The 12459-nt window shown below is 36.0% G+C and overlaps 1 protein-coding gene across 1 annotated transcript; it reads left to right on the top strand.

Moving 5' to 3' along the window:
* Positions 1 to 4243: 4243 nt before the first annotated feature.
* On the top strand, positions 4244 to 12173 carry LOC307124057 (uncharacterized protein). Its single transcript, XM_079813036.1, has 15 exons — positions 4244 to 4336; positions 4618 to 4681; positions 5037 to 5488; positions 5732 to 5793; positions 6005 to 6177; positions 6325 to 6581; positions 6825 to 6886; positions 7088 to 7260; positions 7408 to 7763; positions 8007 to 8068; positions 9967 to 10136; positions 10396 to 10568; positions 10687 to 10745; positions 10951 to 11117; positions 11432 to 12173. The coding sequence occupies exons 2-15, from the start codon at positions 4636 to 4638 to the stop codon at positions 11515 to 11517; spliced, it is 2298 nt and encodes a 765-aa protein (XP_079669162.1). The 5' UTR covers positions 4244 to 4336; positions 4618 to 4635; the 3' UTR covers positions 11518 to 12173.
* The last annotated feature ends 286 nt before the right edge of the window (positions 12174 to 12459 follow it).

Genomic DNA, 12459 nt, shown 5'->3' with positions numbered 1-12459 from the left:
ATGTTAAATTTGCATCAAATATCACCCCCTAATTTTTTTATTTAGTTTGAAACTCCAAAGCAGAGCCATCCACCATTAAGGTTACAGTGTCAGCTTTGCGAATTTGTTGGGGTGAACTGATGAGCATAACCTCTGTCTTGTCGCTATTGAGACAGAGAAAATTATGAGACATCCATGTTTTTATCTCAGTGATACAATGTTTCAGAAAGGCAACAGCTGTATTTTCGCCAGGTTTTGAATGAATATAAATTTGGGTGTCGTCTGCATAAAAATGAAACTTAAGACCAAAGGATCTGAGAAGCTGACCCAGGGGAAAAATATACATACTAAAAAGTAATGGACCAAATTGCACTGCCCCAACTTTGGATCTGCATCCACCCAGGGACACAAACTGCCTTCGATCTGAGAGGAATGACTTGAACCAGTTTAATACAGCGTCAGTAATACCAAAAAACGTTTCCAAACGATTGGGTAAAAGAGAATGGTCCACTGTGTCAAAAGCTGCGCTAAGATAGAGAAGAATCAGAATTAAAAGACAACCAGAGTCAGCCGTGATTTAACAGGTCATTTGTGACCTTTACTAATGCTGTTTCAGTTGTATGTAGTTTGCGGAAACCAGAATGAAGGGGCTCAGAAAGATTATTGACAGTGAGGTGAGTGTATAATTGAGAAGCCACAGTTCGCTCAAGCAATTTAGCCAGAAAGGGGGGATTTGAAATGGGACAAAAATTATTGAGGTTGTCCCAGTCTGGGTTGGTCTTTTTTGGTATAGGTTTTACAGCAGCCATTTTTTGAGTGCAGCAGGCACAACATCCATGCGCAGGGAGTCATTTACTATACTCAGGACAACAGGACATAAAGAGGCAAAACATGATTTAAATGAATCACTATGGAAGTGGTAGCTTTCAATTTTGAAACCTCCTTACCAAGGGAAACAGAATCAAGTGAGGAAAAATTTAAGAAGTAGGAGCCAGAAAAATTTGTGATACTAAGAACAGAATCAGACGAGACAGAAGTAATGCATTTGCGAGCATTGGCAATCTTACACCTGAAATTATCAAGAAACATATTACAAAGATGAACTAAGGTAGGTACACTAGGGGAGTTGTTTCCTTTGAGAAGTTTGTTTATGGTATGAAACAGTCATCTGGGGTTATTTTGGTTATTGTCTATTATCTGAGAGAAATATTGAGACCTGACTGAAGCAATCTCTGCCTTATATTCAAGTATATGGTCTTTCCAAGCTTGGTGATGCACATTCAGGCCAAAAAGACGTCACCTTCGCTCCATCTTATGACAAGCTGTCTTCATAGAGCGCAGCTCGTCATTATACCAGGGAGCAGAACGCACAAAGGCCACAGACCGGGATTTCATAGGTGCAAATTTTGATCCTCCAGAGGGTCAGATGGAGAAAAGACACTTAATGAGGACTCAATACAGGCAGATAAGTCAGGGAGATCGATGAATTTCAGAAGAGACAGTGTTTGGATGTGGCAATTCCATATAAAAAAATATAGCAAAGTGATCAGACAATCCTAAGTCAGAGGAGGAGAACTGTGACAAGAGAGATCCATTTAACTACTGGTATGTAATAATGAGGCATAGACATGTTTAATCATGTCACTCTAGTACACTTCTCATGGGAAGAGTTCAGTAGGCTTTGATGGATGATTATGTTTACTTAGAAATAATTATTCTTAATGTCCATTGATTTTGGTAACTATCAATATAAAATCATAAACATGATCTATTGATGTATGTTTTAATGTAATCTAAGTTTTTTTTGTTGTTGTTGAATTTTAATGTCTTAAGAAATGTCTTTAGCGAACTGGGGACGTTTTTAGAGACAATTTTGAATCAGAATGTGTGAATCTTCTATTTTCAAGATGTTTATCAGATGCTTGTATAAGATTTGAATGAAATGTTTTTCAAATGATGATCGACATCTGCGACACCAGATTGAAAGACTGTTGAAACAAGGGCAAAGATGGGTAAATGTGTGGAATCTGAGGAATGTGGATTGGCTGGTAAATGAGGAGGATGGAGGACACAAGCAAAGAGATGCAGGGTTGAGACAACAGAAAGGGTTGGAGTCCGATCATTTGAGACTGAAAGGGGGCAATGTTAAAGGTTTTCTGAGTGGAGACCAGGAAACATAAGAAAATGTTGTTTGAAAGTCATTCAGAGTTTTAAATAGATTGGGTTAGGCTTGAAATGAAAAATGCAAGAACATGTGGATTTGACCCTATTATGTTTTTAAGCTCTGACAAGGACAGTGTCATACATTTCTTTAAGAAACATATTTTAAGCAAATACATTCCAGATCACTTTCTTATCAATATAATTTGTATGTATGACTTAAAAAAAACACCCAAAATGTCTTCATTCAGATGAAGCCACAATTATGCCTGTACATTGTAATTGGATTATGTCATTTACTGGGTTTCTGTTCAAATGGGAGGTGCACACTAGCAGGTTAAACTGCCTTCCAGAAACTAGGTTAAATAAAATGATACAGTAATATGCCTCTCAATGGGACCATGCTTAACACCATTGCGTTGCCCATTCTTTAGAACCATCCCAGCCAGAGACCACATGTTACAGAGCCAAGGTCTCCAATCACAGTCAAGTCTAACCCTGGTGTCAAGGCCGCCGGTGTCTTTTCCTTTTCTGGACAGGCCTCATGTCTGACACCTCATCTGTAAGGACTTGGCCTTCTGGAACCTTTATCATTAGGTTTATCAGTTACATTTTAGTATAAGAGTTTAACATTTGAGCAACGATAAAATGAACACTATGATTTTAATGAAATTTCACTAAAAAAAGAAGAAAAATGATGAAAGCCTATTGGAAAGAGAGCTTTTACAATACTGTACAACTGTGTATTGTGTAATTTAAATTTTAAAAAAAAATGTAGTGGGAACTTACTGCAATTAATATAAGAGGCTTGTGACCATTCTTTGACGTTGAGGTTTTGGCATGTGTAAAGCATTCTTGCCTGTTTACCAGAAATCACAAGGAAAAAGAAAAAGTAAAATGAAAGATGCAACACCACCCATACAACCATATAAAGACTCTAACCCAAATAAAAACTGTGTAGAGTTTTAGGATAGATATATTATAATGTGTGAAAATATAAGAACATCAAGAGATTATAAGATATTTTTGAGGTTAGAGAATTTTACCTCTAGTTTGATTTGGAACAAACATTATGAGATATGAGGAACTACATTAGCTGGAAATGCCAGTTACATAGTTTCCTAATGTTTTGTTTATGAACTGGAAATACAACATGATTAGCAACAAAACACACCTTTTTCATCACACCTTTTGTATCCAAAGACAATTTAGTGACTCCTATCACCCAGACTGTTCTCAATATATATATATATATATATTTGTATTCGTTCCTTTTGAAATCGTCTAAGGGCATATCAGGAATGTTTCAGGCATATCTCGTCTCATCATATACTTTCAATGCTAATCAAGATCCAACCTATAACAATTCAGTGTATTTGTTTATAAAGCACCATTAAAACAACAGAGTATTGACCAATGTGCTGTACAACAATACAATTCTCCATATAAAAAAATACAAAAGGCACAGACAAAAACACCAAGAAACAAACAGCATACAGCAACTCAGGCTAGAAAAGAAGATGTGCCTTCAAACGACATTTAAAAATATTTAAAGTTGGGGCCAGTCTAATTTGAAGTGGTAGATTATTCCAACTACTACCCGATCAAGCCTTACAGAGTCAAAGGCATGTATCACTTTCTCAAAACCATTAAAATAGAGAAATGGCTTTACTGTTGCTAGTCATTGTAAAAAAAAAAAAAAAAAAAAAAAAAAAAAGGTTTTGTGACCACATTGGGTGTGAAATTTGAATGAATTTTAGGAAAGGAAAAAGTTGCTTCAGAAACTTCAGTCAATTGTATTGAGGTACATATTTCCATATGAATAATGTCCAGTTTTATTAAGTGATAGCACAAAGTACCTTGAAAGATGTAAAAACAGTTTTTCAGCCATAATTGTTCATTTTGCCATAATTGGTCGAAAACAGACAATGCAACATGAAGGCTACTGTCATCGTGTCCGTCATGCACCAGGAAACAAAGCTATTATTTTGATACTGTTGTTCATCAAGTTTGTCAACAAACTTTCAACTGAACTCTCATTGGTCAATTATTCTTCAAAAGAAAAAAACCTCTCCCTTTAAATGCAAGCTCACCTGTCTGCTATGCTCTGTTAGAGGTGACCATTTAACGGACGTCAGGAACTTTCCCTTCTATACGGATTAACTTGGATTGCCTTTTTTGACCAAATAATTAAAAAGTAAGTAGAAAAAAAAAATGTTTTCAGTTCTCTGTAGCCATGTGATATAAAGTGTGCGCTTTTTTGTAAATCTTAATGTGTAGAATATATTATGTTTTATTAATAAAAAAAATACTTGGTAAATATAACTGCATTTGTTTGTGGCAGCTCTTGATACTTTTTGAAATTGTGACATTAAGATCACCAGCCCTGATTTTTTTTCTCTCGATTTTATGGTGAATGAAGAAATGTGTTTGATTTTGAACTTTGGTACATCATACATGTATGCTTCTTCTTTTCAGGCGTATTGCAAAAAGAAGATGGCAATGAAGTGGAGGATTATTGTATCCGTTCTGTGTCTAATCGGTAAGGACCTAGTAGTGAAACTTGTTCCAAATCATTCTGTATCTTTGCACATAAATTACAAAAGACGGGGTTTATCAGAAACAATAACGTTAAAATAAAAATCATTATAACAAAAAGAAAGGATAGTGAAAAAGAAAGTGACATACATTGTAATCCTTTTCCAACAATCCAGTTGTATAAAAAGACAGATATATATATATATATATATATATATATATATATATATATATATATATATATATATATATATATATATATAATTATTTTTATTTTTTATATGGATTGCTATATTACCAGTATGCAATTGTCAGCCTAACTTTTATTGAACTTTGTCCCATGTTCATTTTACCCAAAGCAACAACACCCATAGCTACAGCAGAATCAAATCAGACTACACCTGCAGCTCCAGTTACAAATCAGACTACATCTGCAGCTCCAGTTACAAATCAGACTACATCTGCAGCTCCAGTTACAAATCAGACTACATCTGCAGCTCCAGTTACAAATCAGACTACACCTGCAGCTCCAGTTACAAATCAGACTACATCTGCAGCTCCAGTTACAAATCAGACTACATCTGCAGCTTCAGCAGGTACAAATCAGAACACATCTGCAGCTCCAGCAGCTACAAATTCGACTATGTCTCCAGCTCCAGCTGCTCCAACTATAGCTTCTCCAACTACAGCTGCACCTGAGAAAGTTGAAAAGATTAATTTAATGTTCAAAATTAAACAAGACTTCAAAGGAATCTACTCCAATCTCAGTGATCCTGAGACCACAGCTCTGTCAAATAACATCACCACTGAGGTAATATTTTTCTCCTATGAGGCATGGATGTTGATTGCAATAGTAGTAGACACTGGTAATGTTATGTATTGGCAAAATTAAAAATAGAAACTACTGGTGATATATGCTGAATAGTTTGCTAAACAGTTGCTTTTTGTCTGTTTTAAAACTACTTTTCTTGCATCGATATTTGATCTGAAAAACGGAAATGGCTTGTATGCAAGTAATATGATATTTATATGATTTTTTATCTATCTGTTACAGTTTTCTCAAGTTTACAGCAAACGTTTTCCAAAATTCAAGGGCATGAAAATTAAGAAGTTCAGGTAAAACAGTACTTTCACTTGTACCAAACACCCTGTTATCAAAATAGATGGATACATGCATGATTTTTTGTATTATTATTAGAGATTGCTTTCCTGACTGGTTTAGTTTATCAGTTTGTAAATCAAGTAACCATTTGATTGTTCCATTTGGTCATTCAGTTGTTTGCTAGTTAATAATCTGACTGTGTTTAAACATGGTTGATCCCCACAGCGCGGGCTCCATTGCGGTTGATTCTGACCTCGAGTTTGACTCCACGACTGGCTCTAGTGCTCCTAATGTGTCAGAGGTGATAAACACCCTAACTGCGGCAATCGCCAATGGAAGTTTAAACTTGGCAGTTAATACCACATCCATCAATGCTGCTGTTATCCCAGAGACCACTGGTCAGTGTATTTTACAGATGTATTTTTTTCCTGTTACAGATTTAACTTTATATGATAATATTTTTCTGTTGTTAAATAAGGCCTCAAGGTCACATTAATTATGAGACACTTTTGTTGAACTTTGTCCCATGTTAATTTTACCCAAAGCAACAACATCTGCAGCTCCAGCAGTTACGAATCAGAACACATCTGCAGCTCCAGCAGCTACAAATCAGAACACATCTGCAGCTCCAGCAGCTACAAATTCGACTATGTCTCCAGCTCCAGCTTCTCCAACTACAGCCTCACCTGAGAAAGTGGCAAAGATTAATTTAGTGTTCAAAATTGTTCAACAATTCAAGGACATCTACGCCGATCTCAGTAATCCTGAGACCCAAATTCTGTCAAAAAGCATCACTTCTGAGGTAATATTTTTCTCCTATGAGGCATGGATGTTGATTGCAATAGTAGTAGACACTGGTAATATTATGTATTGGCAAAATTAAAAATAGAAACTACTGGTGATATATACTGAATAGTTTGCTAAACAGTTGCTTTTTGTCTGTTTTAAAACTACTTTTCTTGCATCGATATTTGATCTGAAAAACGGAAATGGCTTGTATGCAAGTAATATGATATTTATATGATTTTTTATCTATCTGTTACAGTTTTCTCAAGTTTACAGCAAACGTTTTCTAAAATTCAAGGGCATGAAAATTAAGAAGTTCAGGTAAAACAGTACTTTCAGTTGTACCAAACACCCTGTTATCAAAATAGATGGATATATGCATGATTTTTTTTATTATTATTAGAGATTGCTTTCCTGACTGGTTTAGTTTATCAGTTTGTAAATCAAGTGACCATTTGATTGTTCCATTTGGTCATTCAGTTGTTTGCTAGTTAATAATCTGACTGTGTTTCAACATCACAGCGCGGGCTCCATTGCGGTTGATTCTGACCTCGAGTTTGACTCCACGACTGGCTCTAGTGCTCCTAATGTGTCAGAGGTGATAAACACCCTAACTGCGGCAATCGCCAATGGAAGTTTAAACTTGGCAGTTAATACCACATCCATCAATGCTGCTGTTATCCCAGAGACCACTGGTCAGTGTATTTTACAGATGTATTTTTTTCATGTTACAGATTTAACTTTATATGATAATATTTTTCTGTTGTTAAATAAGGCCTCAAGGTCACATTAATTATGAGACACTTTTGTTGAACTTTGTCCCATGTTAATTTTACCCAAAGCAACAACATCTGCAGCTCCAGCAGTTACGAATCAGAACACATCTGCAGCTCCAGCAGTTACAAATCAGAACACATCTGCAGCTCCAGCAGCTACAAATCAGAACACATCTGCAGCTCCAGCAGCTACAAATCAGAACACATCTGCAGCTCCAGCAGCTACAAATCAGAACACATCTGCAGCTCCAGCAGCTACAAATTCGACTATGTCTCCAGCTCCAGCTGCTCCAACTACAGCCTCACCTGAGAAAGTGGCAAAGATTAATTTAGTGTTCAAAATTGTTCAACAATTCAAGGACGTCTACGCCGATCTCAGTAATCCTGAGACCAAAGCTCTGTCAGAAAGCATCACCTCTGCGGTAATATTTTTCTCCTATGAGGCATGGATGTTGATTGCAATAGTGGTAAACACTGGTAATGTTATGTATTGGCAAAATTAAAAATAGAAACTACTGGTGATATATTCAGAATAGTTTGCTAAACACTTGCTTTTTGTCTGTTTTAAAACTACTTTTCTTGCAGCGATATTTGATCTGAAAAAAGGAAATGGCTTGTATGCAAGTAATATGATATTTATATGATTTTTTATCTATCTGTTACAGTTGATTCCAGTTTACAGCAGACGTTTTCCAAAATTCAAGCGCATGAAAATTAAGAAGTTCAGGTAAAACAGTACTTTCAGTTGTACCAAACACCCTGTTATCAAAATAGATGGATATATGCATGATTTTTTGTATTATAATTAAGTTGGCTTGGGAGAGAACTTACTGATATTGCTACTAAACTTATCATTATTCTTCATCTGACCCTAAAATTTACAACTCTATCTCCTCCTAGAGCTTTAACTCCACATACTCCAAACTCGGCTCAGACCTTCAGACTGTTCTGACTCGTTGTGCTATATATTTTATAAGCGATCGGGGGTACAATGTTCGCCCCAGGGGCAAAAAAGTAGCCGAAAAATTCCATAGACTTAACATTGCGGCGAACTTGGATGACTCATAACTCTGAGTGAGGATTTCGTACAAACTCGTGAGTTACCACATTTGAAGAGGCTGGCAGCCTCTGTAAGAAGACACATCGCAATGGGATATGAGTTGTACCCCTGGGGCGCAGAAGCTCCCCAAATTTCCCCATTGATTTATAATGGGGAGGGATGTCCCATAAAACGCATGTGTTTCTCTTACTATGGGAACTTGCATAGGGATTTTATATTGAGCACAGCTCTGGATCACAGTGTCACAGAGACAAGGGGGTGGGCTCAATTTACTCAGCCAACCAATCACTATCTCAGGATCATAGTGACACTATCAAGCCATGCCCTAGCAACCATTTACAGCTCCCTAGCAACTGATCCCGTAGACTTCCATTGAAAAACATCAAAGGGATATATTTTAATAGAAGTGTCATAGAAACACGAGGGTGGGTTTGTTTGACTCGGTTTATCAACAGCCAATCACAAATCACCTTCAACACTTCCTAGCCACGCCCTAGCAACCCAAATACAAAGAGCTATATTTTCTATTCTGAATGTCATAGAGGCATGGGCGTTGGTTTATGTCATTCATACTGACAAGCAGCCTTTGGAGTATCATCATTGAATGCTGCCATGCCACTCCACAGCAACCAAACAGAATACCCTAGCAACCGTTTACCAAGACCTATATCTCTGCCTCAGAACATCATAGAGACATGGGGTCTTTTGGCTCATGCTAACAAACTGAACTTTCAACATGCTACAAATGCTAGCAGTGAATAGCTACATGCTAATAGTGATTAGCTTAGGGTTAGAACATGATACAAACAAGTCAAAATGTGCTAGCATCATGTGCTAGCAATATGCTAATCATGTTAGCATCATGTTACTAGCATTAACATTATGCTACCAAACATGCTAATCGTGTTAACATCATGCTAGTAATATGCTAATTGTATTAGCATTCATGTTAGCAAAATGTTAATCATGTTAGCATTGTGCTAGCAAAATGCTAATTGTGTTAGCACCAATGCTAACAACATGCAAATCATGTTATTATCATGCTGGATTATGCTAATTGTGTTAGCATAATGCTAGCAACATGCTAATCATGTTACCATTGTGTTAACAACATGCTAATTGTGTTAGCATAATGCTAGCAACATGCTAATCATGTTAGCATTGTGTTAACAACATGCTAATTGTTTTAGCATTGTGCTAGCAACATGCTAAGTGTGTTAACATTATGTTAGTCAACATGCTAATTGTGTTAACATTATGCTAGCAACATGTTAATCGTGTTAACGTCATGCTAGCAACATGCTAATCGTGTTAGCTTATAATGCAAATCATGGTTAAGTGTAGCATAAAATTACTACAAATTAGTAAATAATTCTGTTCCAGCTTTTCTCAAGCCAACTTCAAAGTTTGTTTACAAACTTTACTCCTCTAGTTAGAGATTGCTTTCCTGACTGGTTTAGTTATTCGATTTGTAAGTCAAGTGACCATATGATTGTTCCATTTGGTCATTCAGTTGTTTGCTAGTTAATAATCTGACTGTGTTTCAACATGATTGATCCCCACAGCGCGGGCTCCATTGTGGTTGATTCTGACCTCGAGTTTGACTCCACGAATGGCAGTGCTCCTAATGTGTCAGAGGTGATAAACACCCTAACTGAGGCAATCACCAGTGGAAGTTTAAACGTGACAGTTGATAACACATCCATCAATGCTACTGTTGTCCCAGAGACCAATGGTCAGTGTATTTTACAGATGTATTTTTTCCCTGATAGATACTTGTGTGTTACATTGTGAACCCTTTAAAGGGAGGATAAGGACTACATATTCTTGTTTGATGATAAACCCACACACACACACACACACAAATACAAATCTTGTAGGAGATACAAAATGCTGTCTTTGTGGTTGAGTTTCATTGTATCTTGATACTCCTATGAAGTGTTATTGAATTGTGACCCATTTTCTCTCAATTCTGCCCAAAAATGGAACAAAAGTGACGACTGCTGCTGCAAGTACTTCAATTACAACTCAAGCTACAACAGTCTCCGCAGCTTCTAATCTTGATGAATTTATAATAACCTTCAAAATGAATGAAGTCTTCTCAACTGTGCTTTCAAATATGGCATCTGCTGAAGCCATAAAGCTGGCAACCAATGTCACCACTGAGGTAGTTATTTTGTCCTTTTAATAATGGTAATATTTCAGTTGAAAAACAATTTGAGCATTTCCCTAGTTTATCATTATAAAATTAAATCTCTCCTGAACTGTTTATTCATTTATTACAGCTTAATGGATTTTACAAAAGCTTCAAGAACTTCAATCGCTCGTTGGTTTGGCGGTTCAGGTAAAATGTTATAAAATTCTAAATACAACCAATGCACTGTAAAATGTCGTCATCACAGCTTGATTTTACATTTGTTTGTTTATTGATTGATTGCTTTTTTTGTTTGAGTAGTTTAATGGATAGTAATAAGTCTCTAGACCAGTTGTTGCATTACAGTTTCCCCATTCATTCCATTTATAAATGTATGAACATTATCCCCTTGTAGCAACGGCTCCATTGTGGTAGATGGTCTACTTGGATTTGTCAGAAACGGCAGTAATCCTACCGCGAAAGAGTTGGCTACGGGTCTTGCTGAGGCCATTAGAAATAAAACAGTCAAATTAACAGCTGATCCAAAATCTATCTATGTTACAGACCCCACAGGACAAATTGGTCAGTATACATTTAAACCTATGTTTTTATGTTATGATTTATACATAATTTCTCTAAATGTGTGCAGCAGCTCTAATAATATTCTATGATTGAACAAAATCATTTACATGTCAACCCTTAAGGAAATATAAGTAACATGAGAATGAAAGGAGTATGGGCTGTTGTGTTTACAGTCAGCAAACGCAAACTGAATGAATGAATGATGAAGGCTTGGAAGTCCGTAGATGTTTTAAGATGCTATTAAAGGGGTTTCAAAAGACTAAATGAATCAATAATTAATGTGCATTTCCTTTCCTTTCCTTTCATGTTTACAGCTAACAGGTCTCCAGTCCTGGCTAGTATGCTCACAGCTTTGTGGATGACCCTAGCGTCACTTCTGTTGTCAGCTGTGATGCACTAATCACAAAATCCTGCTACCACAAAATGATTGTGACATCTCTGATATTTTCAGTCACTTTCAGAATGAGCAAATCACAAAGCAAAACAAGTCAAGTTATGATCTAGCTGTAACATTTACCAGTTTTTCATGCCACATATAGAGCCTTGTGATACAAAAATATGTGTTACATTATTTTAGTTTACAAAAAAGCACATTGTTCCTTATTGTACACTGAGCTGGAGAAATAATGAGGATTGGTTTACTGAAGCCAAATCTGAACATTCCTCTATGCTGCAAAAATGGCACAAGTGCCAATGTATTAGTTAGATGCTGAATATCTATTTTTTTTTTTGTAACCAAGGTACACATGTGCAATCTATGTATTTAATCTTTGAGTAATAGCAATAAAAAATGTTCTGATAAATCTGAACATTCCTCTATGTCATTAAAAATGACACAAGTGAAATGTATATTTAAAGGTTTAATGATGTGATTCAATAAAATATATCTTCCAATGTATTAGTTAGATACTGAAGATCTATTTTTTTGTAACAACAAAGGCACTCATGTGCAATCTATGTATTTATTCTTTGAGTAATATAAATAAAAAGTTCTGTATTATGTTTTATGAACTACTTATGTTTAATAAAATGAAGGGGGAATCCTATTGTTTTGTCATTTCAATGCTTCAATTATCTTCTAAATTACTTTTAGAAAACATCAGATCACCCTCAATATTGTAGAACAAATACACAAAACATGACATTTACTGTACTGTAAATCTTCTATATTTACACAAAGATTTAAAACTCTTTAAATCTGAATACAAAGACTTAAAGGGCACCTATTAGGCTATGCAAAATTCACTTTTACATGGTGTTTGAACATAAATGAGTGTTGGCAGTGTGTGTACGCAACCACCCTATAATGGTAAAAATCCACCCACTCCTTTTTTTGTAATCC

This window comes from Gobio gobio (assembly GCF_949357685.1).
Source record: "Gobio gobio genome assembly, chromosome: 3".
NCBI classification, from domain to species: domain Eukaryota; kingdom Metazoa; phylum Chordata; class Actinopteri; order Cypriniformes; family Gobionidae; genus Gobio; species Gobio gobio.
This window is presented reverse-complemented; position numbering and strand designations above follow the sequence as displayed.